At 39.1% G+C, this 27727-nt stretch overlaps 1 protein-coding gene and 1 pseudogene across 13 annotated transcripts in view; one reads left to right on the top strand and one right to left on the bottom strand.

The window, feature by feature from the left end:
• LOC105465552 (nuclear receptor coactivator 7) overlaps positions 1 to 27727 on the bottom strand; it is a 165044-nt gene that overhangs the window by 50671 nt on the left and 86646 nt on the right. For all 13 annotated transcript variants that reach the window (XM_011714018.3, XM_011714017.3, XM_011714021.2 and 10 more), the window contains 4 exons: positions 8220 to 8299; positions 4801 to 4908; positions 1953 to 2066; positions 594 to 719 (listed from right to left, as the gene is read on the bottom strand). In XM_011714018.3, coding sequence (XP_011712320.1) covers positions 594 to 719; positions 1953 to 2066; positions 4801 to 4908; positions 8220 to 8299 — 428 coding nt within the window. The remainder of the gene's footprint in view (positions 1 to 593; positions 720 to 1952; positions 2067 to 4800; positions 4909 to 8219; positions 8300 to 27727) is intronic.
• LOC139363296 (cell division control protein 42 homolog pseudogene) lies at positions 25903 to 27452 on the top strand (annotated as a pseudogene).

The following is a 27727-nucleotide window of genomic DNA, read 5'->3' as shown; positions in this document are numbered from 1 at the left end:
AAAAAACACCCAGAAAACAATCAACCAACAACCAAAAAACTAAAAACAGGATACAGCAGATATTAATACTAATATCACCAACAGCAAATACAGGTTGAGAGCTTACTATTTTCCAGATTAGGTGCTAAATTCTTTACATAAATTATCACTTTTCATTACAATACTCTTATTAATTTTTTTATTGTTCCTATTTTACGCATGAGAAAAATGGAAGCTTAAGACATGTAAATACCTTGCTCCTGGTCTCAGAGTTAGTGGGTGGTAGAGTTAGAATTTAAATTCAGTGAGTCTGACTCCAGTGTTTGCTGTTATATGTGTATTATACTATCTCCCTAACAATTCATAGGCCCAAACTAAAAGAAAAGAAACAATGAATCCAAGGTCGCAAAGAATCACATTTCCACTCTGTGATAACATTTACCTCAATAAGCAAAATGGCCAGGCATCCAATAGAGGAAAACTAATAGATGCTTGTCAAATCTAAACTTGACACGCTGGGTAAGATCTTTTAATGTAGCCTCTGTTCCAGTAACTTGTAACCTTTAGTTTTTCATAGATTTCAAGGAAAGAAAACAAATTACATTGCTATATACCTTTCCATCGGTGAAGTATCGACAATTCATTTTTAAAAATTTCACCACACCTGGCTCGTCTTCTTCAGAAGTAGATGATAAGACTCTTTCAATGGGTTTTAAGGCCTTTCGTGCTAAGTCAGCATCCTTGTGAAAGCAAAAAATTTCAAAATCAAATAAAAGCACTTTTTCAAACAAATTATGTGGGTAGATCAAGCCCCATAAATTCCCTGTGACTATACTATTTCTATTTACGTGGAACATTAAACAGGCAAACATCCTTTGTCCTTCAAAAATATCACAAATGTAATAACAGATATCCAAATCAAACTAATTTTTTTTTTTTTTTTAAGCAAAGGCATATGTATGAACCCATAAAACTTGCTCATGAAATGTCTTTAGAAACTAACCTCACTGGGCTGGGTGGGGTGGCTCACGCCTGTAATCCCAGCACTTTGGGAAGCCGGGGTGGGCGGATCACCTGAGGTCAGGAGTTTGAGACCGGCCTGAGTAATACGGTGAAACCCTGTCTCTACTAAAAATACAAAAATTAGCTGGGCATAGTGACAGGTGCCTGTAATCCCAGCTACTTGGGAAGTTGAGGCAGGAGAAACGCTTGAACCCAAGAGGCGGAGACTGCAGTAAGCCAAGACCGTGCCATTGCACTACAGCAGTCTGGGTGACAGAGAGAGACTCTGTCTCACATACACAACAACAACAACAACAACAACAACAAAAACACTAACCTAAATGAAAAAATTCATATTAGACTTGTGATTCAATTTATTTTTTTTTTAAAAAGGATGAATACAAGTAAACTATCCATGTCATTGGAAATTTAACTTCATACTTTTACACAAGACATGCATTTTTGCCTTTTTAAACTTTTTTTAATTTTTTTTATTTTTTTGAGACAGGGTCTCACTTTGTCACCCAGGCTAGAGTGCAGTGGTATGATCATGGCTCACCACAGCCTCAACCTCCCAGGCTCAAGAGATCCTCCCACTCCTGAGTAGGTGGGACTACAAGTGTGAGTCACCACGTCTGGCTAATTTTTAAAATATTTTGTAGAGACAGAGTCTCACTATATTTCCCAGGCTGGTCTCAAACTCCTGGGCTCAGACAATCCTTCTGCCTTGTCCTCCCAGAGTGCTGGGATTACAGGCGTGAGCCACTGTGTCTGGCCATCTTTGCCTTTGACACCTTAAATGTGAATAAGTTTCCCTTGGAGATGATGCATGCTCCAATTACCTAATCTCAACCATCTAGGGAGAATTTCAGATATAATCTTGTGAAAATTAACATGTTCAATTCTACAACTCACAAAAAGTCTCTTTAATAAAAATGAACTTCAGTGCATGAAGTACATAATATACATACAGGCAGTTTATCATATTCTGCATCTGATGATGAAGGAGAGACAGTAGCACCAGGACTGGATGATGATAGCCTTAAGGTACTGGAAGGAGAGTTGGCATCTGGCACAAAAAGGACCTGAGAATGGGAGAGGAGATGGGTGAGTACCCGGAACCAGGCAAACCACTAGCGAGTGTTTAGAGAAGTTATTCTCTGTACAGTATCATGTTCAGTGCATGATTATGACCTCAGTTGCTTTCAAGAAACTCATAAGCGACTTAGGGTGTCTTAGACTAATCCATGAAATGATACTCAGCATATGAATGTGTGTAGTACAAAGGGTACAGAACATGCCTATAGACACTGCAAGAACTCAAAAAGGGGGAGCAAAGTCAGGCACAATGACTCATACCTGTACTCCCAGCACTTTGGGAGGCCAAGGTGGGCAGATCACCTGAGGTCAAGAGTTTGAGACCAGCCTGACCAACATGGTGAAACCTCGTCTCTACTAAAAATACAAAAAAATTAGCTGGGCATGGTGGCATGTCCCTGTAGTCCCAGCTATTCGGTGGGGCTGAGGCAGAAGAATAGCTTGAACCCAGAAGGCAGAAGTTGCAGTGAACCAAGATCATGCCACTGCACTCCAGCCTGGGCTACAGAGGGAGACTCCACCTCAAACAAACAAAAAAAAAGAAAGAAAGAAAGAAAAAAATGAAAAAGGCAAAAAAGGGAGAGGAAGGTGGGTAAGTATTCTGGGCAGGCCAAGTGAAGCAAGTGGGTCCAAGTGAAGCCTTGAAGAATAAGTAGAAATTGGATAGGAGAGAGGGGACAGCCCTCCAGGATGGGGGACTAATAGTATAAGGGAAATGAACAGAGAGAAGCATGGCTTCTAAACTTAATATCTGTGCCAGGTAGAAATGGAACAAACCCAGTTTGCTAACTCCAAGCAGGCTCTGAGTTCTAAAGTAGTATGGTCCTTATATGATAAATTAGATAAGATAATATCAATACAATGACCCCAGCATTTTCTCTTCCATCAGCGTCTGGGTTATGTAAAACTAAAAATCCACCCACCACCCCCCTCCCCCACCAAATTATACAGAATAGCAACCTTCTGCAAAATATTCTGCTTCTCAAAACATTATTACAATCCTGACATTCAATACTCTTTTAATGAGACATGCTACATTGTGGCATGTATCAAATATTATCTTTTGCTGTTTGTTTTTGAGATGGAGTTTCACTCTTGTCACCCAGGCTGGAGTGCAGTGGTTCAATCTCAGCTCACTGCAACCACCACCTCCTGCATTCAAGAGATTCTCCTGCCTCAGCCTCCCGAGTAGCTGGGATTACAGGCGCCCATCACCAAGCTTGGCTACTGGCTAATTTTTGTATTTTTAGTAGAGACGGGGTTTCACCATGTTGGTCAGGCTGTCCTTGAACTCCTGACCTCAACTGATCTGCCTACCTTGACTTCCAAAGTGCTGGGATCAGAGGGATGAGCTACTGTGCCCAGCCAAATATAATCTTAAAACGATGACCTTTAATATTATAAAACAGAATTCAGAGCTAATCATGTAACAACTGATTACTGATCAATATTGGTATTCACTGTCTCCTATCTTTCAAGTCATTTAAACCTCAGTTCAATCCAGAAAATATTTGAGACAACAATAAAAAACACATTAAAATAAAAGTGGGAAAATCAAAGTCAAGGAGATATAAGATGAGGATTGATTACTACTAAAAATATACACACCAAAACTAGTAACCACTCATTAAGAAGTGGGCCATAAAAGTGACTCTAAGTTGCCATATAATTAATGCAAAGAGACGACATCATTAGTTAGCAGAAGTCAATTTCCATGAGATAAAAATGAAGAAGTTTCTCAGAAGTACAAATACTCTCCTATAGAATCTCATACAAAGGAGCGTCCTAGACTGAACCATTTGTCCTCTATGATGCACTAATAGTAAATACAATAACCAGTTTTGGAGTATTGCTTTTTACAGCATCTTCAATATGGGTCAATGGCAAATGTCAAAGTTTATAGTTCTGTAAAGAGTAATTTACAAAGGACTAAAATTTTGTGGTCTTGGTATACAGCTCTTATTTATCTTATATTATACAGCTAAACTAGAGTAATGAATGGATGGCGTTTTTCCCAAGCAATTCTCCACTAATATTAACTTTTTTGCATCTGAACTCTTAAAAAAAGTATGTATTAGGTAACAGAAATTGTGATTCAATCGTCTGAACATTCCAAATGTCGAATCTAAGGAGTAATTCCTAAGCGTAAACAGTTGGCTGCACTGTAGAGAGAGGTGGGCAGCAGCCAGAACATGTGCTACCTCAACACGGAAGTGAGCCTGGATCATGGGCAGGGGTGAAAGTCTCCTATTGCCTTCAGAAAATAATTCTGGGTTTGCTCCCAACACATATGCAAATCAGGATTTGAGGTCTTAAAGTTCTTAACCATACAGCAATGCAGTCATTTTAGCCTAGAAAAAAAATTTTAAGCTTGTGTAGCCAAGGAATCCTGTGAATATGAAAATATCACAAAGTTGAGCTGGGTGCAGTGGCTCACGTCTGTAATCCCAGCTACTTGGGAGGCTGAGGTGGGAGGATTGCTTGAGCCCAGGGGATAGAGGCTGCAGTGACCCATGATGGTGTCACTGCACTCCAGCCTGGGCAACAGAGCAAGACCCGGTCTCAAAAAATAAACAAATAAAAATAAAGGAGAGAAAATATTGAACCAAAGCACATTATCATTTATGATAATACTATGACAAACAATAGTGAGACACTGAAAATGGCAATAAAAGATAAATGCAGAACTTCTAGAGTTATATACAATAAGAGTATAATTACCTGGCCTGGAACAATAGTATGTGTGAAAAGTTTATTTAGTTCCACCAATTTATTGGGAGTGATGTTAAATTTCAGTGCTATGGAGTTTAGGGTGTCCTGGTTTCCAGCCTAGAATAATCAAACAAGTAAGAATCAATACATAAAGCAAAAAAATCAATTTTGATAGATACTATTAATTTATCTGCAATATGAATAAATAATAAAGTAATAGTTCCATCAAGATAGACTACAAAAAAGAGTGAATACATTGTCAATTCTTAATAAAATCATTTTAAAGCAAAGTCTTAAATGCAATTCATTTCTGGGCTTCCTCATTTTCAAATTTCACGGTCCACTAATAGATTTCTAATTTTACTTTGGTGCAACTTAGGCATATGAAATAAAGGTCTATGAGCTATAATGAAGACTACAACAAGAAAAAAATACAATGTACACACAGTCCCCACCCTCAGAGGAAGTGGGGCTACTTTCTTTCTTGTAATTTTCTGTCTATTTGCATGACTTTTCTGTATACTATAAACTGCTGGTTTGTATGGCAAAGCTGGCAAAATGTTTTCTCCTGGGTTCAGCACACTGCTTGATACATGGAGGGTACTCAAAAAGTTGATGAATGAATACTGTGAAAACAAGGAAATCAGAAAGAAATTCAGATTAGCTACCAATAATTGTTCACTGTCATTAAAACCACAATTTTCTATGGTCAAATTAGTGTTATTCTCTAAATCTATGAAACTTGTGACATATGTCCCAGGTGTACACTTTTCTTTCCTTCTGTAGTAGAGGAGGAACAGGAATAGAGGGTAGTGAGGAGATGAGAAACTTCACAGGAAAACAGCTCTACCCAGAAAAAAAGTTGGCTCCCTGAGGTCATGTCAACATCCCAGGACAAACTCCCTGACCAGAGTTGCCAGATAGACTTGCTAGTGGGAGGTCACTCTGATGAATGTCACTGAGAGGTTCCCATTGATAGCCCTGGGTCAAGACCGGTATAAGTTCTTCGTAAGCAGAACTGGCTCCACCAGGTGAGCCTTGAATTATGTGGAGATGTGAGAAGGCTGAAGGAAGATGTGGACTGGTGAAAGGGTAGAGACGTAGGAGGAGAATTAAACCCATCGCTGCCTTCAGTATCAAAGGTCCAACTACTAGATGAACTGTCTCAGACTAAACAAAGCTTACGGTTACAGATTACATTGAAACAGCCTCAAAGCATTTCTAGAACAAGTTAGGATACATTATATGTAGTATGTATAATTTTTTAAATCACTAAAGTAACAACATAGGCCCCTACTTCTACCCTAGGCAAAACTATCTCCACTAAAAACAAAGTTAAAAAATATTTTTAATACTGTATTGTATATTTGTATACTACATTCATATTTTTATGAGTAAGCTTATAAAACATACACTGTATAGGGGGATCAGAGAGTGAGAAAAACTTTAACAATCTGCAGTTATTTTAAAGATAAGATATATATGTAGAATTAGGGCACAGACCCCAAGAGGGATGTTGGTATCATTAAATGACTGAAACTAAATCAGAATGCTTGATCATCCATAGCCCAGGAGTAATAAAAGCAATCAGGTAAGTGCTAGCAGATTCTTTAAACACAAATTTATATGAGTTACCTTTTATTTCCAATGGCAAGCACAAAGATAACTTGCCAAATAAAACTAATCTCCATAACATAAAACAAAGAGGTAGGCATACCTGCATTATTGATTTGATCACTTGTTAATATTTAATTAATTTGGAGGGGTTTTTTTCTTTTTTTTTTTTTTTTAACTGTCACTACATTGTTCAGTATATACTGTAGGAAGTAACTACTGGCAAAAGCACCTCTCCATTCTTTGGAGGGGCATGTGAATAAAGGTGCTAGACAAATACATACAGATCCTAATGATTATGGCTTTAGAAGTAATATTGTTATTAATAATAAATAATTGAGTCCAATACTTCTTGAGTGCCTATTTTGAGGTAAGGCACTATTCTAGGTGTTATGAGGACCAACAGTATATTTTAGACAACGGTAATATAAAATATAATTATCCCAAATCCTTTCTAAAAATGACTATGCTTAAAAACTTTAGAAAGATGCCTAGAGATGCTCACAGGGCATTGAGCATGAAAGCCTGTGACAGAGATCTTCAGTGTGGCTCTACAGAGGCTTGCAGATTTACTATTCCAAAAGAAACACTAGCAAAGAATTAGATCATGCTGCCTGTCTTATATAGGGTCTGGCATTGCTTACAAATAATGACTATAAAATAAGTACATATTAGGAAAATACAACCAGGCAATGGCAACAGCACTTAATTTCTTCTTAGAAGTCAAAGAGAACACTCCTCAAGAGTGCTATTTAATAGTGAATTAAAATAGATCTACAACTGAGTGCCCACTTTGTGCCAAGCCTAGGATACATAAGATACAACAACTCCCGGCCTCCAGGAGCTTATGATGCAGTCACAGAGATGAGCACACGGCACACAGTGTGGAGCTGTAGTAATGAACACACACCTAGCATTGTTCATCTACTGCTCTACAGTAGGGAATTCCTGCAAGCTACGAGGAATATAATGCTGAACAAAGAGAGGTCTAATCTCTCTTCATGGATGTATAAATTAAAACATGAGATACAGATTAAAATAACAATATGCTAATGAATCAATAATGTCAAACTGAGATAAATTATGTTAAGCAACATGATTCTATGAGAATGTTAAAAAAGGGATCTGGCCTAGACTGGTGGGCAAAATCACAGAAGGTAGTAACAAACATGAAGAGTAAGGGGATGAAGATGTCAAGAATTAAGTTCTAGCCTGCATAAATGTAGGAATGATGGAGTCACTGTTTCCTGAAAGAGGACTAAGCATGGAGGACTAGGTGGATATGTTGAGTAGCCAAGTAAGTACATAGCTTTGGAACTTAGAAAGAATGTCTGGGTTGATGACCTAAAAGTGGTAGTCCCTGTTATATCAAAGATAATTCAAGTCATCAGCTTGTTTGGAGGTTCTAACAGGGCAACACAGTTACTGGAATACCCATGACCCAAGAAATGTCCTCCTCTATTGGGGAAGGTCATCCTCTTCATTCAAGCTCCATAGGGATGCACATGGAGTGGTGGAGGAAGAAAGGGATTCCTGCCTAGTCAGCCAGATCAGCCTAAGCAATGCTGGTGATCAACAGGGTGATGGATGTTGCAGGCAGATCACCCTCACATTCTCAAGTCACTGGTTTATTTGAGATTGACCCGGGAGAAAATATAGAGGAAAAAGAAATGACCTAAAACTGGTCTTAAGAAGCTTCACTGTTTAATGGGTACACAAGAGGAATGCAGCCAAGGGGCAGGATGTGTGAGGGAAAACCATTATATAAATCTAATGCTATTAACAAACATTTATACCACCTTGGTTATACTTACAGTGTATTCCATAGTCCCATGGGGCTTCTGAACCACCATCTTCTTCTCTTTTTTATCATGTGTTTTGTTTTGATTGTCATCTGAAGAATAAATTGTATGTAAATAAATAATTTCATTTTCAGGGACTGAAGACAGGGTAAAACTACCATGTATAAAAACCCACTTTCAAATCAACTGACAAAAAGACATTAATAGGAAAATGGACTCGGCACAAATAGATCACACTCATAAAAGCACACTATTCATCCTGAATAAATGATTAACATTAACTATAATTAAATAATATAAATAAAAACCATGAGGTAATGTTTATAGTTACTAATGGTTTAAATGATAATGTATAATGATTATGAAGTTAGAGTAAAACCAGTGGAGTTACTATATAAATGATGCCTAATGTAAATGAGTACAGTCCTTTTAGAAAGTGATTTGGTAATATGTAACAATAGCCATAGAAAGGTTCATTCTGACTTAGTAATCCTTCTCTTAGGAATTTATCCTAATGACAAATTCAAAAGAAGAAAAAGGCTATATATCAGCATATGGTCACTGTAATACTATTTATAACAATGAAAACAAAAAGAATACGTCCAACAACATACTAAGTTGGACCATGGATTTTACTTTTTTTTTTGGGTTTTTTGGTTTTTTTTTTTTTTGAGACAGAGTCTCACTCTGTCACCCAGACTGGAGCACAGTGGCATGATCTCGGCTCACTGCAACGTCTGTCTCCCAGGTTCAAGCAATTCTTCTGCCTCAGCCTCCCGAGTAGCTGGGATTACAGGTGTGCGCCACCACGTCTGGCTAATTTTTGGATTTTTAGTAGAGACAGGGTTTCACCATGTTGGCCAGGCTTGTCTCGAACTCCTGACCTCAGGTGATCTGCCTGCCTCAGCCTTCTGAAGTGCTGGGATTACAGGTGTCAGCCACCGCACCCAGTCAGATTTTGCTGTTTTTATAGGTCAAAAATGGCCAACCATTGGCACCTGCATATGATTCAACCTAACTGTCAGGGTTAAATATATCCTGATATACTAATTCAGATATCAGAAACCCCAGAACCATACTGCAATAGATAAAAATGTGACAAAAAGAATATAAAATTGAATTAACCATGAAAAGATGCTCCAACCTGTATGTGATCAGAAAAATGCAAATGAAAACAATGTATCATTTTACACCTACTAGCCTGGTAAAATCAGAAAGCTATATAATTCCAATGTTGATGGAAATGCGAACACTACAAGGAATGTAAACTGTTCAGTCATTCCAGAGAATTAAGTATATATAGCTCATATGACCTAGGAATTTAATTCACAGATAAGTATCCTCTCCCAACAGGTATATACTTTATGTACACCATAAGGGACCCGCTGGAGGATGTTCATCACAGTATTATCTATGGCAGTGAGGAGATAGAGGGTAAATAAAGCATGGTAGGTAAGCTCTGGGAATCCAGAGCAATTAGATTCCAGCAATTAGAAATAACAAGCCATAAATATACACCAAAAGTGTCAACAGGTTAACATAAAGAAAAACTGAATGGGATGTTAGTATCCATCTGTTTTAACATATATCACAGATGGACACACACACAAAAAAACCACACAAATAATTTTCAGAAGTACATAAAAATAAAAACTTATACACATTGAACACAATAGAATAGTGTCGAGTTGGGGAAGAAATGGGAGTGCAGAATGAGAATAAAAGAGAATGAATGATAAATGACAAGAAGCCGAGCTTGGATCAGTAATGATAAACCATGATCTGAGAAGGGTGATTAACTCAGCCCTCTATATCTGAGGTCCTACAAGCACACATACACACACACGGAAATGTCTCAATGATATCATCTCATCTATATCACAAACATGGGGGTCCTAGATGAAAACTGAGGGGTGACATAGAAACATGAACATAGTTAATTCACATAGGATTTATCTGACTTTTAAATATTTCCTCTATATTATTTAAAAATTAAAGCCAAGAGGAAAAAATAAAACTTAAATAGATGCTTCCATTACAGTCCTGTTCTAGTCATCTATATCTTCAAATCAGAACTATTCATGGAACCAAAGAGACCCTGAACATTCCTCTAGACTATAAGAAACGATCTCCAAACCTACAGGCAACCACATCTAAATTACTTCAGGAAGACAGGACTATTGACCATGTTTTTAGATCTCCAGACAAGGAGATTCCAAAGTGCAATGACCATATTTTACAAATCTTAGGAAGGAAAAAATGTAAAAACTGGTTTGCTTAAGTCTTGGTAGGTAAGCAATAAAACATTAAGAATACTCGTCTTTCTTTCCTTCTAAAGAATCTGAAAAATCTTAATTGTTTGCTTTTGCTTTGTTTACATGGAAGATGAATGCCCCAGGTTATTTCTTCCCCATAGTTTCTTTTGGGATTAGGTTAAGTGTTGTTCATTCCTTTTAATATCTCAGCTCCATTTTCTTTGTTGCATACTTCTGCCCTTCTTGCTGTCATCATAAACAGCTGTCACTTAAGGTCTTCGTGCTATCAGAATAGTTTCTTTATATCATTTTGTAGGTAGCTTCCTATTTCTAGAGCCCACAATATGCTTCCTTCTTCCCATGTCTGGCAGCTTCTGGCCAACGCCCTTCCATAAGCTGTAGCTAGATATCTCTGGTCCCAGTGGGCAGCGCTACTAAAAGCCACCAAATTGTGACAGTTTACATACTGCACAGCTACAAAAGAAAAACGCATGTTGGCTAAGCCTTGCAGGATAAACTTAACAATGTACACCTGAGTTAGTGCAAAAATTAAATTACCTTCCATTGCCACAGGTGGGTAGGCTAGAAAAATGTCAAGCATGTAGTATTACTAAAGGAAAAAAAAAAAAAAAGCCTTCCCATCAGAGTCTAAGATGTTGAGATCATGGAGGTAAAGACCATGATGTACCCATCCTTAAATGTCTTATGTCTTTTTTTTTTTTTTTTGAGACAGGGTCTCACTCTGTCACCCAGGCTGGGGTGCAGTGGCACTAACATGACTCACTGCAACCTCCACCTCTAAGACTCAAGCAATTCTCCCACCTCAGCTTCCCGAGTGGCTGGGACTATAGGCTCATGCCACCACACCAGGTTAATTTTTGCATTGTTTTGGAGAGATGGGGTTTCACCATGTTGCTCAGGCTATTCTCAAATTCCTGCGCTCAAGTGATCTGCCCACCTTGGCCTCCCAAAGTGGTGGGATTACAGGTGGGAACCACTACACCTGGCCTTGCCTTGTATATATGGTTGAATAAACCTTTCAGTACAGATGAATAAGCCTGATAAGTTTGATTGTGAGGCAACACTTTTCACTGATGTAACATCACACCAGGCAAATCATGTGCACCTGCCAGAGCCACAAGGCAAATACTATGTTTTACAGTTGGCTCAATAGAGAAGCAAAGAGGATCTAATTTAACTGCCTTTATATCATTATAGCTCAAGGCAAGGTTTCATATTGCTTCTGAAATAATTGTTTTGCAGTGAGTTGAAAAGATGGTAAACTATGTGTCTCCATGAGTGAAGTCCTGTGTGTCTGGGAACTGGGTTCTGCAGCACGTAGTCCACAAAGCACTGAAGGGGCTTCTGGCCCTGGTGAGATCTAGTACGAGGCATGAGCTGCCATGGGAAAGGACCACTCCATTGTGCTTTAGGATGGTGCTCCAACCCTAGCGTTTTAGGTAAGGGTCCACGCCCATCCCGAAGGGTGCAACTGTCTTCCAATGACACTGACCTTTCCCGCTTCAGGCCTCCTCACAGACCTTTCTACCTATCCAAATTCTGACCCTCCTCCTGTGTACAAGAACCTGAGGCAAATGACATAAAAGTATCTACTGCCAAGGGGAAAGTTGGCCAAGTATCCCTCGGAAGCCATTTACAGCAGAGCAACTGAACCTCGTTCCTGCCCACCTCTGAAATAAAGTCTTCAAAGCAGGTTTTCTCCAGTCCAATAAGGAGTACCTGTAACAAAACTGACAAAAACCCTACAGAAATAAAATACAGGCCCTTCAGCCTCGCCCATTTCTTTCTGCATAAATCCTGGAGGTAGGAGCTGGAATGGGGAGGAAGAATGGGGTCCTGTGTTTACCTCAACCCAAGTGGATCTTGGTGCCCTGTTCATAAGTCCTGCCACCCCCCTTGTCACCCCATAAAAGGGCCTGGAGTGTCCAGAACACAAGACTCTAAGCTCCTGCATCTGAGACGATCCCCAATACAAGTTTACAGAAGGAAGACTCCTCTTTCTCCATGCACTGGGGCTAAAAGAAGATGCTACCTAGCAGTATGCCTGGGGCCTGGAGGGGCGTGACAGCCAGATGTGAAGGTATCCCTTGTAGTGGGGATACTGAAGTCTTGGATGAGGCTATGACATCAAGAGAATAAATTTTAAGAGGAGGCCTGAAGTTTGAGAACAGAATCTAAGGAAGGCTTGATTTAAGGATTGAAAAAAATATGGCTGATATAAAGGGGGAAAAGCAATTACAGGGATGGGAAAATGAATGCAATGTCACAGAGGCCATGGAAAAAAAGAAGGTGGTGTTGACACTGTGAAATGCTGAACAGAGGTCCAGAGATGGAAACCTGGAAATGGATGAGTGGAATTCACAGAGAGGTTCTGAAAGTAAAGGGAGCTCAAGACAGATGCTGTCAACATCATCAGTAGAGTAGGGGTAAGGTCATCTGCTAAAATGTAGTGCAGTGAGGGTATGATTGAGGGAGTAAGAGTAATGAGATTTGGAAGAGTTACTATGGCAAAAATGAGGTTTCAAAAATGTGAACATTAAGAAGTAACACTATACTCTGGGTTGGGGTCTCAACACCAGGGTAACAAGGCCACATAAGAAGTAAGCAAATAAGTGGCTACCTGTGTGGTTATACAGAGCAAGGCAGCTGGAGCTGGATGAGCAGTGGCTGAGATACAGGTAGTGAGATATCAGAAAAGTTAGGGGAATGGCATGATGAATGAGTTTCCTATTGCTGCTATTACAAATTACTACACATTTGTGGCTCAAAATAAAGCATAAACGCAGATTTATTATTTTACAGTTTCATAGGTTAGAAGTCTGGCATAGGTCTCACTACTTTCCTTCTGGAGGCAGAGTAGGGAAGGACTGGTTCCCTTGTCTTTTCTCACTCTTGGAAGTGGGCTACTTTGTGCCCCGGAAGCAGGGCCTTGAGCCCTGGTTTTTCTCAGAACCAGCATATCTAGCCAGTTCTGCGTTTGCAGGAAGCTCGAGCCAAGGCCCTGCTTTCACCCGCAGAGTCAGCAATGCTGCCTGAGTTGTGTCATGCTCTCTCTCCTGCCTCCCTCTCACTTTTAAGGTCCCTTGTGATTGCACTGGGCCACATTGATAGCCCTGGAAAATCTCCTTCAGGTCAGCTGATTAGCAACCTCAATTTCATCTACAGCCTTGATTCACCTTTGCTATGTAACCTAACAGGTTTGGGGAAATAGGACATGGGCATCTTTAGGGGGTCATTAGTCTGCCTGTCACAATTGGAGAACAGATCTGTGGGAAAAGGCAACAAAAGAAATTGAGGTTCAAATAAGAGATTTTTGAGTACTGAAGTAGTGATGTGAGGTGTGGACATTGAGTATGCTGGTGGGGGGAAGACTGGGGAGGGTATCAAGAAACGAACTGCCTAGATACGCTGGTTCTGAGAAAAACCAGCAAGAACAAGTCAATACATAATGTCCTTCAAACTGGAGCATCTGGCTCCTGTCACAGGCCCCTGGGGGCTGGGTGAAGTCAGGACAGGGGACATGATTCATTATTGTGCTTGAAAACAGAATCATACAGACATCTGTGAATTCCCTGGATCTTGATTCCATAATTTCTACTTAGATACAGGAATGGAAGAAAAGATAGTATGTAGCCTTTTTTCTGTTATTAACAAGTATCTGAACAAGCACAAACAGAAGTTTGGAAAATTATCAGGTTTCTAAATTATATCAGGACCAGTTCTGCATGGGGCGTACACTTACTATGTGCCCCTTCTTTCTTTACTCACCCATGAACGACCAGCTCTCTCCTCCATCTATTTCTATCGTAAGAGCATCTGAATGGGGTTCAGGAGGCTGACAGCACAGGATCACCAGTAACTCTAAAGGATAGTTTCTATGACCTCCAAATGAAGGGAATTCAAAGAGGCAAAAATTGTGTCTCTCTAGATTTTTCAAAGAAAGGGGTACCCTGATTTATGAACAGGAGAATCTGTTTCCAATGACAGGCATGTCCCTACAATAGAAACTGATCCATTCAGCTATGATTGCTGAAGCAGTTTGATGGTATTAATTATAAAATCAAGTCATGTACCATCTCACTTACGTCATCAAACATCTTTCTGATCACAGTTTGGTTTAGGGGTCAAAATGAGCTGGGTTTAACTAGCAACCCTGACACATTTTCATAGCCATGTGATATTAATCAAGTTAGCTGAAATCTTTGTGCATCAGTTTATCTGTAAAATGAAATGTTGAGAAAATTAAGCTGATTCATACAGTGTTCATCTCAGAGCTTGGCACAGAGCACATGCTTAACAAATGCTATTGTTATTAATAATAATGTAGTCAACATAAGTAAATAGCAATTTCAATAGAGTAGTATGTTAAAACAATCATAAACCATGAGCAAAAAGGTTTCATCTAGAAATACAGCAGTGATATAGTATTAATATGATAAAGCTTTATAAATTGTTTAAAGGAGAAAAAGAACCTGATCATTTTGATAAATGCTAAAAAAGCATTTAACGAATTAAACAGCCATTATTGTATTTTTTTAAAAGAACAAAAAAATTCCAACTGTTAGAAAACTATGAATAGAGGGAACTTCTTTAATGATGAATTTTTATTCTGATAGTCACTAGAAATATGCTTCTGAAAAAGCAATGCAACGCTAAAGAGTATATATGAAAAAGAGTTTCTTCATAGGAATGAAAACTGAATGACTTCACAATGTCACTTCCAGGTCTATAGATACGGGCTTATTAGCTAAACACAGCACTGGTGAGGCCCCACCCCCAGCTTTCTGGAAGGAAGATTCCAGCTGAGGAGAGGGAAAAATACCCACAGGCACTGCATGAGCTCCACCCCCTTTCTTTGGTTTCAGCTGTGCTAGGAAAGGCCTAAATTGCCTAAGAGCAATTCTAGCAAAGTTTTTAAGGTTTCTGCACATGGTACCCACCAATTTAGTGGTATCCACTAAAGTACAACATAGAGGCGAACCTAATGTGAGGCTAAACCACAAGTATTTCAGGTCATAAAGAAAAAAGCCTTGTAGTGGAGATAAAAGCAGCAACACTACAAACATAATGGAAACTCCAGGATAAAGAGGGAATCCCTGCCACTCATCAGAGGTTACCTTGCACAGCACCACAAGGCCATCTCTGCGTCCGAATGCGCTACAGGTACCCACACGCTCAACGTCTCTTGAGAAATTAAGCACTCTTCTAACCTCTCCTAAAATACACCTGTATAAACTGAGATGAGCTCTTACATCAGAAACCAAAAGCAAAAGTAATTTTTTTAAAAATAAAACATTACTAACATCAATTTATGGTTTATACCCAACTTTGTTCTGAAATCTAGTCAAAGCACCAGATGAAAAGTTTTAAATACTGAAAAGAAATGAAAATGTGGTCATTAGTGGATAACATAATTATCTGCGTAAAGAACCAATATTATCATGAAAATGTCAAAAATTCACAAAGTTGTTCGCTAAGGTGGCCAGATATAATAATTTTTTAAATTTTTGTAACAGAAGTGTAATCGGAAAAGTCCCAGGTAAAGTGGTATCAAACTATGTATCATCTAGGAATAAGTATAACAAGACAATGACAAGATATATATAAAGAAAATTAAAACGCTTAACTGAAGTGTCTAAATGGACATAATACTCCTAAGTAGGAAATCTCATCTTTAAATGAATATTCCACTTTTATCAAATTAATGTTTAAATGCAATTTAAATAAAAAATAATGTTTTATGGCAAAGGAACACTTTCCAAATCGAAAACCATGCTTATCTAGAAGCATAAATATATGACTATCCAAAATTATTTTTCAAAGAGAAGTGAGGGTAAGCACAGTCTACTGATGTTGAAATACATGATTATAAAGCCACAGCAATTAAAACATTGCAGTGATATCACCAAAAAACAGAAATTTGGTGAAAATAAAAGCACCATTATAAATGAGAAGAGGCTGGTTTTCCCCATAAATATAATGTAACTTAATGTTGGAGGGAAGGTTCTGGCATCAGATGGACTGCGAATGAGAGTCCTGGTCTACCATCTGCTCACTAGGTAACCTTGGGGAAGTAACCTAAAGACAGTCTCCCAGTGCACAAAATGGGGATACTACTGAATTCCCAAAGAGTTACCGTAAGAATTTGATAAGGTGATTCAGAAAAAGCACTTTGCAATGTGCACAGTAAGGGCTCAAGGGACTTTAGGGATTATAATTAAGTGAAGCTAGATGAATAATGGCTAAGATTTGGAGAAAAATTTGGACCACTCTCAAATCAATACAGATAGATTCAAGATTGAATAGCAAAAAATAAAGTTATATGTCTTTTTTTTTCTTTTTTTTTTTTTTGAGATGGAGTTTCGCTCTTATTGTCCAGGCTGGAGTGCAATGGCACGATCTCAGCTCATCACAACCTCTGCCTCTCGGGTTCAAGCGATTCTCCTGCCTCAGCCTCGCAAGTAGCTGGCATTACACGCATGTGCCACCATGCCCGGCTAATTTTGTAGTTTTAGTAGAGATGTCATTTCTCCATGTTGGTCAGGCTGGTCTCAAACTCCCAACCTCAGTTGATCTGCCCACCTTGGCCTCCCAAAGTGCTGGGATTACAGGTGTGAGCCACCGTGCCTGGCCTAAAGTCGTATGTCTTTGAAGAAAATATAGCACTTGTATTTGCCTAAAGAAATATCTTCTTGGCTGGGTGCAGTGGCTCACATCTGTAATCCCAGAACACTGGAAGGCTGAGGTGGGAGAATTGCTTGAGGACAGGAGTTCAGGACCAGCCTGAGTAAGATGGGGAGACCCTGTGTCTACAAAAGAGAAAAAAGAAAGAAAGAAAGAAAATATAAAAAATCAGCCAGGCGTGGTGCTACATGCCTAAAGTCCCGGTTACATGGAAGGTTGAGGTGGGAGCATCACTTGAGCCCAGGAGATAAGAATACAGTGAGCTATGATTGCACCACTGCACTCCAGCCTGGAAAACACACAGAGAGAGACCCTGTCTTTAAAAAACATAAAATAAATAAATAAATTTTAAAAAGAAATAACATCTTCTCTATTGGCAATGCACACTTCTCAAATTATTGACCTGACTCTATAAAAAGCACAATTAAAACATTCAGTATTGTTATGTAGCACTTTATAAAGTATAAGCTGTTACCATTACATTTTTTAAAAAAAGATGTGTCAGGGAAGAATGAACCCTATACTCAATATGAACTCTGTTTTAACCTGTGGCACAAAGGAAAATGTCATGCAGTACATGTTACCTTCCTTCTTTCAAGCAAGTCACTGGCAACACAGTCCTCGACTAAAATGAGTCATACTGTGGTAAAATCTAAAACGCAAGTGCTTAAAGCACAGGGAAGTTATCAATCTTATAAAACGCTTTGCTCTAGAATCTACTACTGCACTCAGCATGGAGAAGGTCCCCCTTGTTTGTGGAAAAAACTCAGACTTTGGTGCCAAAGAGGGCAGGGTATGAATCCTGGCTCCATGCTAGCCGACAGTGGATCCCTGGCCAGTTACTCAGCTTCTCAGTTTTTACATTTGTGAAATAGGCTACATGTTTTGTAGCAGATCATGGTAAGTCCTAAATTAAATAGTGAAATAAGGGATCTAACACAAAGGAGATATTCATGGAAAATAGTTCTTTCTGTTCTTCCTTATGTCTGATGCTGCTTCTCCTCCTCTTCTCACCCTCTTTCCCACCCTCCAAAATACTTTTCTGAAAACAGCTTTTTCTTTTCAAAAATGGATCAAGGACCTAACTGTGCACATTAACACTCCAGAAGAAAACAGAGGAAATATGAAAGCCAATTTCACATGAATCAAAACTATATATAGCCATTGTCTTAGTACATTTAGGCTGCTATAACAAAATACCCTAAACTGGTGGCTTATAAACAACAGGAATTTATTTCCCAGAGTTCTGGACACTGGGAAGTCCAACATCAAGGCACTGGCAAACTCGGCATATTTTCCCCTCATCCTGGTTCGTAGACAGCGCGTTCTCAATCAGGCAGCTCTCTGAAGTCTGTTTTCTAAGAATATTAATCCCAATCATGAGGTTGCCACCCATATGGCCTCATTACTTCCTAAAGATCCCTCCTCTTGATACTATCACATTGGGAAGTAGGATTTCAACATATAAATTTGGGGTTGGGTGGGGGGGACACAAATATTCAGACTATGGCAGTCATTTAGACACACAAATAAAAATAAATAAATAAAGGTCATTCATTTTCCCTCCAATCAGAGAGACCAATGTTGGCATTCTGGTGAATATACTTCTAGAAACTCTCCATACCTCTTTTTATATGTATGTAGGTGACTTATTTTTTTAAACAAAAATGGAATCATAATCAGCAACCATTGTCAACCCACTTTTTTACTGTAGTATTTGGTGAAAATTTCCCATATCATTAACTATTTTTCGACTTCATTTTAAAATGGCACATAGTAATTCCATTTTATATCATTTATGTTATTTTTCATTTTCCTGCTATTTTAAACAATGCAATGATAGTTACTGCAGTTAAATCTTCTAATATGCTCATGACTGCTTAGGATGAACTACTAAAAACAGAATTGTTGGGTCAAAGAATATGCCAAAAGGGTCTTGATAAAAATGGCCAAATTGCCCTCCAAAAAAAAAAACCTGACCGCATCACTCTTCAGCCATCAATGTATTTGCTAAGATTTAAATGTTATGTCCCCCCACAATTCATATGTTGAAATCCTCACCCATAAATGTGTGGTATTAGGAAAAGGGGCCATTGAGAGGTGGTTAGGTTATCTTGGCAGTACTCTCATGGCTGGGATTATTGCCCCTATAAATGAGGCCAAACACCCCTCACCCTTCTACCATGTGAGCTCAGAGTGAGAGGATGGTGGTCTATGAGGATATGGGCTCTCAACACACTCCACATTTGCCAGTGCCTTAATCTGGGACTTTCCAGCCTCCAGAACTGTGAGAAATACATGTCTGTTATTTTATAAGCCACTCAGTTATATGGTATTTTGTGGATCGAGCAGCCCAAACAAAGACAGAATTAGAGTATTTTTCCTCTTTTATCCTGTACTTAGTGAATCTGTTGTCTTTCCCTCAGCCCAAACCACATTTGGGCATTTCTCTTACAATGAGATTTTTTATAATGCAAGTGAATATAACAAGACAGATTAAGTAGGGTATGAGATTTGCATTATGCAGACCACTATGATTATAATGGAACTAGACTCTGAGTTCAAGTTCATATGCAGTAGGACAGGCTTGTTAAGATATAGTTGCTTTTGCATAGTGACTGTACCTTTTGTTCCAACAATGACAAGAATGGGTTACAAAATATTGTGTTAATGAGAGTGCTGGGGCTGTGAGGTCAGGAAAGGAGTGTCCCTTGAAACAAAGCTGGTGCAGTCACAGGTGTCCTCAGGGGTGTTTGTTTTACAGTTACTTAATTGTGAACACTCATGCTCCCTAACTACTGGGGTTTCTAAGGAAATATAACTGATTTCTAGATTCTAAATTCCTTTTTCCTTTTGGAACAATTTTCTATAGAACATGGTTTACCATATGTTTAATATTTTTTGGTTTTTTTTTTTTTTTGAGACGGAGTCTCGCTCTGTTGCTCAGGCTGGAATGCAGTGGCATGATCTCGGCTCACTACAAGCTCCGCCTCCCAGATTCACGCCATTCTCCTGCCTCAGCCTCCCGAGTAGCTGGGACTACAGGTGCCTGTCAGCACACCTGGCTAATTTTTTGAATTTTTTTTTAGTAGAAACGGGGTTTCACCGTGTTAGCCAGAATGGTCTCGATCTCCTGATCTCGTGATCCGCCCGCTTTGGCCTCCCAAAGTGCTGGGATTACAGGTGTGAGCCACTGCATCCGGCCAATATTTTTAGTTTTTAAGTAAAGCAGGTTTTTTTTTTGTTTTTGTTTTGTTTTGAGACGAAGTCTCACTCTGTTGCCCAGGCTAGAGTGCAGTGATGCAATCTAGACTCACTGCCACCTCCGCATACTGGGTTCAAGCGGTTCTCTTGCCTCAGCCTCCCGAGTAGCCGGGACTACAGGCATGCACCACACATCCAGCTAATTTTTTTGAATTTTCAGTAGAGACGGGGTTTCACCATGTTGGCCAGGATGATCTTGATCAGGTGATCTGCTTGCTTCGGCCTCCCAAAGTGCTGTGATTACAGGCATGAGCCACCACACCTAGCCACAAGTAAAGTAGTTTTTGCAAACAGTGTGAATGGAAAAGTCAATTATGTTGAAAATGTTATCAAAACATTTTCAAAAGTGATAATGTAGAAAACAGAAAAGAAGAGGAAAAAAAAAAAAAGCAGCAACAGTCCACTGAAGCCCACAATGGCAAAAATGCCATTCACATGAGCACTGCCAAAATGACCTAATTTGTTCACAAATTTGTTTAAGGTTATCTATGACACAAAAGATCTCTTTCCTCAATCCTTCTATGTCTGAGAATGTCTTGTCTTTGACCTTGAAAAACAGCTTTTGCCTTACAAGTCTGAAGAGATTTTAATTCCTCTGGCATTTACCACTAATGAAGAAGTCTGTTTCTGAAGTTTTTCTTCGCTCCTTTGTAGATAATGTTTTTAAAAGATCATCTCTTTATCATTTATTCATGACCTGAAACATTTGCTACAGTTATGCAGAGGACTGAGTATTCCCCATAATTCTGCCTAAGGTAAGCTCTTATTTCTCCACTTAGGCATGAGTCTTAGCTCATTAAAGCATCTTCTTATCTGATTCCAGCTTTGATGACTGCTTCTACTCCCGAGGTTCTGTCCTCTTCACCAAGAACACCTTTGATCCTCAGACTCTTCATTTACACCTCCCATATCTGTCGTATTATCACTTTCTTTTTTTTTTTTTTTTGAGATGGAATTTCACTCCTATTGCCCAGGCTGGAGAGCAATGGCGTAATCTTGGCTCGCTGCAACCTCTGCCTCCCGGGTTCAAGCGATTCTCCTGCCTCAGCCTCCTGAGTAGCTAGAATGACAGGCATGTGCCACCATGTCCAGCTAATTTTTGTATTTTTAGTAGAGACAGGGTTTCTCCACATTGGTCAGGCTGGTCTCGAACTCCCGACTTCAGGTGATCCACCCACCTCGGCTTCCCAAAGTGCTGGGATTATAGGCGTGAGCCACTGTGCCCGGCTTCTCTTATCACTTTCATTCCTTCAGCCACACTGCATGCATTCTGGGGGCACACCTCAGGTTTGTCCTCTCACCACCCAGGTGGGTCACGAAAACACTAATTTGACTTCACTGATGGCCCCAAGAAGTACAGGCCTAACTATTTTCATCCAAATAATTTCCATTTATTTTACACCCAAATCTCTTAAGCCCATTCTGCTTGATTTAAAAAAAATATTAATTGGATTCTTGGCATCCTTTTTCTACGTGAAAGTCCATTTTAATCCTGTATTCTTTGATTTTCTAAGATTTAAAGTACCAGGATGATCATTACTTTCGAACAGAAGAGCAATGTTATTAGACACTTGTGGTTTGACCTGTTTATGTTTAGAAATTGATTAATCAAATGTAACATAACTTTGGCTCTCTGAACTTGCTATGTAAAACAAAGACAAATGATGGACATGAAATCTTCACATGTGTAGTTAGGAAAAAAACATTAAGAAAAAGTAATCTGTCTATGGAAAAGTGTTGGGTTGCCTTTGTGAGAAATAACTTAGTAGTCTGTTACTTCCATATTGTCAAAAAACCGAAACAGATATCAAAGGAAAAGTAAAGGATTTCATTTATTTTTTTAAGTTTCTTTAGAGTTCAGGAGGAAAAACTATGATTCGAAATGATTAATATAGACATTACAGATTTTATACTGAAAGCTAAATTCATTCTTTGTACTGCAGAGGTTCTCTTTAAATAAATCTTTGACTATGATAATCAAAAAATGAGCTATGCCCTCTTATTTAAGTCTTTTATGTTTGTTATAATGACCTCCCAAGTATAATTTTCTTAAAATTCAACTTCACTATCCAAGATCTTGGTATTCACCTTTTATATTAAAACATTACATAATTATAATATATTTTATCCCAATTTAGTCTTGTCCCCCCTTATTTATAAAATGTGTCCATCTCTTTCCAATCTTATGGCTGCACAGCTATGTTTCAAATGAAGAACTTCCCTACACTGAAATTTTACCTATATTTGGAAAATTTCCATTTCTATCTCCATATTCTTAGAAGCAAAGATGTTCACTATTCTAAGTTTAAGAAATAATGAATTCCTTTAATATAAAAGAATCCGGGCAGGGTGCCGTGGCTCACGCCTGTAATCCCAGCACTTTGGGACGCCAAGGTAAGTGGATCACTTGAGGTCAGGAGTTGGAGACCAGCCTGGCCAACATGGTGAAACCCTGTCTCTACTAAAAATACAAAAATTAGGTGGGTGTGGTGGCGTGTGCCTGTAATCTCATCTACTTGGGAGGCTGAGGCATGAGAATCCCTCGAACCTGGGAGGCAGAGGTTGCAGTGAGTTGAGATTGTGCCACTGCGCTCTAGCCTGAGCAACAGAGCAAGACTCTGTCTCAACAAAAAGAAAAAGAAAAAGTATCCTATGATATAGTTCATGTCAATTTAATACATTTTGATATTTTAATATAGACCAAACATCTTTTAATACATTTATAAACATTCCAAGGTGCTTGTATCAAATTTAACTTAATAACAAATTTTGAAAAATACATTGACACATTATCACCAAAAAATTCCTTAAGAGTTTACGCAAACAGAATAAATGAAAAAGGAGTACTTTATATATTAGTAAACACAAATGAAAGCACAAAATGGCTCAGTTCACTCAGTCTAGAAGGATTTTTTGATGCTTACTGTGTGCCAGGTGCTGCGCTAGGTGTTGGATCTAGATTTATCTGACGCCATCTGCCTCAATATAATCTCTCCACTTCCTTTCTCCTACTCCCCTCTCAAAAGCAAAGCATTTTTAGAATCAGCACCATGTTGTTATGAGGCAATTCTAGTGACTCAATCTTTCCGAAGCATCCTTTATTAGTATCTCAACTGTTGTGTTTTCCTAAGTGTCAGGAGATAGCAATGACTTATTACCCAAGGATTAAGTGAGGCACAGATAAAAGTAATTTCACAAGTGAAAACATTATTTTGTCAAAATACACTTCTTTAGATCAGGCAGATGATGTTACAGATGTGGAATAGATACCTACAGAAAGTAATTATTTTGTTATATATTGCTTATAGAACTTCATATTTGTCTAATGCTTTTGATTTTTGCAAAGCTCTTACTTTTACTTTATTTTCAACTCTTTATTTTCTGATTAATATTAAAAATAACTATACAAAAAAAACTGCCTTGCAATTTCTGTAAGCAGAGAAAACAACTATCAACATATTGTTATATATCCTCCTAGTCTTTTTTTCTATACATTCATTATTATTTGTTGTCCATTAACTTTTCATTTTGGCTCTCTGTATATTCACTGGATTACTTTTGTTTTACACATGTGGATTCATCTGACATCTGTAAGTAGCAATTTGTAGGCCTTTCACCTGAAATTTAGGCCCCTCTAGACAAATCTACCTGGCACCTCAAAAACATCTCCAAATATAAATTCATTATCTTCTTTCCTCCTTCTTGAGCTTCCTAGTCTATCAATTTTTGACTCTGTTTTTATTTCTCCCTCACACACTATACTGACCATCAAATGCTGCTGTGTGTTGCTGCAGTGTGCTCCTTCCCCTAAGCCCTAGTCTCAGACCAGCACAGCCTGTCTTCATGTTAGATTAATCACAGAATTGATGGTAAACTAAATATAGAGCAAACAAAAAGTAGAGAATTTCCTTTTCTCTTGACATTCTCCTCCAATGGCTCTTCACTGACTACAAGGTAAATCCCAAATCCTTAGCAAGTCAACGAGATCCTCCCATTTTCTTTCTTTTTTTTTCTTTTTAGACAGAGTTTCACTCTTGTCACCCAGGCTGGCATGCAATGGCAAAGTCTCCCCTTCCCTCCTAGACTAGAGCCACCAAAAGCAGCAGTGAACTGAGATGCTCTTGACTTGAGGTCTGATGCTCCATCTAGTGGTAGAGAACATCACCTTGGGATGGGACTGAGAAACACGCCAGGTCAGATGCTGGGAGAGTCAGCAAACCTGCCAAGATGAGAGTTTGTCAACTCTAGTCAGATTTGGAAAGGGTCAAGGAACCCTGGAATTTCACCTAGAGGTTTTATCTAAGCACTGGGTTCTCCTGAGGAAATGCCTCAAACCTCCAAACCGGTTGCTATCATTGTCATTCTTGAGAGATGATAAACTTTAATGGCATTTCCTTTTTGTTTGTTTGTTTCAGAGACAGTGTCTCGCTCTGTCACTCAGCCTGGAGTGCAGTATATTAGTGTACCCTCCAACTCCTGGACTCAAGCAATTCTCTCACCTCAGCATCCCAAGTAGCTGGGACTATAGGCGTATGCCACTACGCCTGGCTAATGTATATTTTGTAGAGACAGGATCTTGTACATTGCCTGAGCTGGCTTTGAACTCCCGGCCTCCAGTGATCCTCCTACCTCAGCCTCCCAAAGTGCTGGGTAAAATTACAAGTGTGAACCACTGAGCCTGGCCACATTTCTTTACTTATTGCTACCAAATAAAATCACAGGATACTTCTGACCCAATGACTACATTATTACCTATGCTCTTCCAGAGTTTTCTTGAAACTCCAACAATTAAAAAGAGTATTATTTATGTACGTATTAATTATTTCTTTCAGTGCACACTTAAAGAGCACCTGTCACGCTGAAGACACTACACAAAGCTAATACTCTAGGGTCTAAGTCACCCCAGCCTGTACATAGGTAATCAAGTACATCCATAATAACAATGCAGAAAGGCAGTCTAACCTGGACAGGGACAAGGAGGGCTTCTGGAAGAAACGATGATTGAGCTGATTTTGTTAAGTCAAGAAAGAATCAGTCAGGTAAAGAATGAAGGGCATTGTTTCAGACTCAGCATTACACATGCGACAGAGTATACCACATAAAAAGGCTATCCTAATACAGTGAGAAATCATTAAAAAAAAAAAAAAAAAAAGCATACACTTTGGGGTCGGGTGCAGTGGATCACGCCTGTAATCCCAGCACTTTACGAGGCCAAAGTGGGTGGATCACTTGAAGTCAGGCGTTCAAGAACAGCCTGGCCAATATGGTGAAATCCCGACTCTACTAAAAGAATGAAAATTAGCCAAGCATTATGGCGTGCACCTGTAATCTCAGCTACTCGCGAGGCTAAGGCAGAAGAATCACTTGAACCCCAGAGGCAGAGATTGCAGTGAGCTGAGATTGTGCCATGGCACTCCAGCCTGGGTGACAGAGTGAGACTCAGTATTTAAAAAAAAAAAAAAAGGAGTGCTGCCAACGCCCCGGTGGAGAAGCTGAGGTCAACATTAGATTTGAAATATTTAAAGTGGATACAAAACTATTTCAGCAATGCAGACAATTAAGTGTGTTGTTGTGGGCGATGGTGCTGTTGGTAAAACATGTCTCCTGATATCCTACACGACAAACAAATTTCCATCGGAATATGTACCAACTGTTTTTGACAACTATGCAGTCACAGTTATGATTGGTGGAGAACCATATACTCTTGGACTTTTTGATACTGCAGGGCAAGAGGATTATGACAGATTACGACCGCTGAGTTATCCACAAACAGATGTATTTCTAGTCTGTTTTTCAGTGGTCTCTCCATCTTCATTTGAAAATGTGAAAGAAAAGTGGGTGCCTGAGATAACTCACCACTGTCCAAAGACTCCTTTCTTGCTTGTTGGGACTCAAATTGATCTCAGAGATGACCCCTCCACTATTGAGAAACTTGCCAAGAACAAACAGAAGCCTATCCCTCCAGAGACTGCTGAAAAGCTGGACCGTGACCTGAAGGCTGTCAAGTATGTGGAGTGTTCCGCACTCACACAGAAAGGCCTCAAGAATGTATTTGACGAAGCAATATTGGCTGCCCTGGAGCCTCCAGAACCGAAGAAGAGCCGCAGGTGTGTGCTGCTATGAACATCTCTCCAGAGCCCTTTCTGCACAGCTGGTGTCGGCATCATACTAAAAGCAATGTTTAAATCAAACTAAAGATTAAAAATTAAAATTCGTTTTTGCAATAATGACAAATGCCCTGCACCTACCCACATGCACTCGTGTGAGACAAGGCCCATAGGTATGGCCCCCCCTTTCCCCTCCCAGTACTAGTTAATTTTGAGTAATTGTGTATTGTCAGAAAAGTGATTAGTACTAGTTTTTGTTTTGTTGTTTGAAAAAAAAAAAAAAAAAGTAGTGGGTTTTTTTTTTTTTTTTTTTTTTTTTGGTTTAAAAGCAAGGCATGCTTGTGGATGACTGTAACAGACTAATTGGAATTGTTGAAGCTGCTCCCTGGTTCCACTCTGGAGACATCTGGGACATCTTAGTGTTTTGTTTTTTTTTTTTTTCCCTCCTCTTTTTTGGGGGGGAGTGTGTGTGGGGTTTGTTTTTTAGTCTTGTTTTTTTAATTCATTAACCAGTGGATAGCCCTTAAGGGGAGGAGGACGGATTGATTCCACATTCCACTTCCTAGATCTAGTTTAGAAAACATGTTCCCCATCTGGTGCTCTTAGGAAGGAGTATAGTAAATGCCTCATTTAATAACATACTCCTTTTTGAAAGTTGCCTTTTCTCTCCACCCTTGAGTAGATCCAGTATTTGATGAAACTCATGAAAGTGGGTGGAGCCTGTCTTGCCCCTCCTCTTTTCTAGGACGCACTATATGTGACTGTGACTTTCAAGGACATTTGTTTGCCATTCACTGTTTTTTTTGGGAAGTTGATTTCTAACTTCTTTCACTGATAAATGAAGAAAAGTATTGCACCTTTGAAATGCACCAAATGAATTGAGTTTGTAATTAAAAAAATTTTTTTCCCTCTCAGTCATTGTCTTATATGCTTAGCGTAGATTTGCAGCTCAGTAGTATATGGTGTTCCTAGAATGCAGCTGAAGACCTGGTATGTAGAGGAAATACGAGGGGTGGTGCTAGAAGACAGACATCTGTGGAATGATTCACATCCTCTCAAGTTAGGAGGATGGAGGTCTGCTTCTTTAAGAAGCTGGGGGTAGGGGGGGGTGGGGAGAACACTTAACAACATGGGGACCAGTCAGGGGAATCCCCTTATTTCTGTTTTGCATATGAGGAACCCTAGAGCA

The sequence above is a fragment of the Macaca nemestrina genome, chromosome 5 (genome assembly GCF_043159975.1).
Source record: "Macaca nemestrina isolate mMacNem1 chromosome 5, mMacNem.hap1, whole genome shotgun sequence".
NCBI classification, from domain to species: domain Eukaryota; kingdom Metazoa; phylum Chordata; class Mammalia; order Primates; family Cercopithecidae; genus Macaca; species Macaca nemestrina.
The sequence above is the reverse complement of the archived record's forward strand: the minus strand, read 5'-3'. Positions and strand labels throughout refer to the sequence as shown.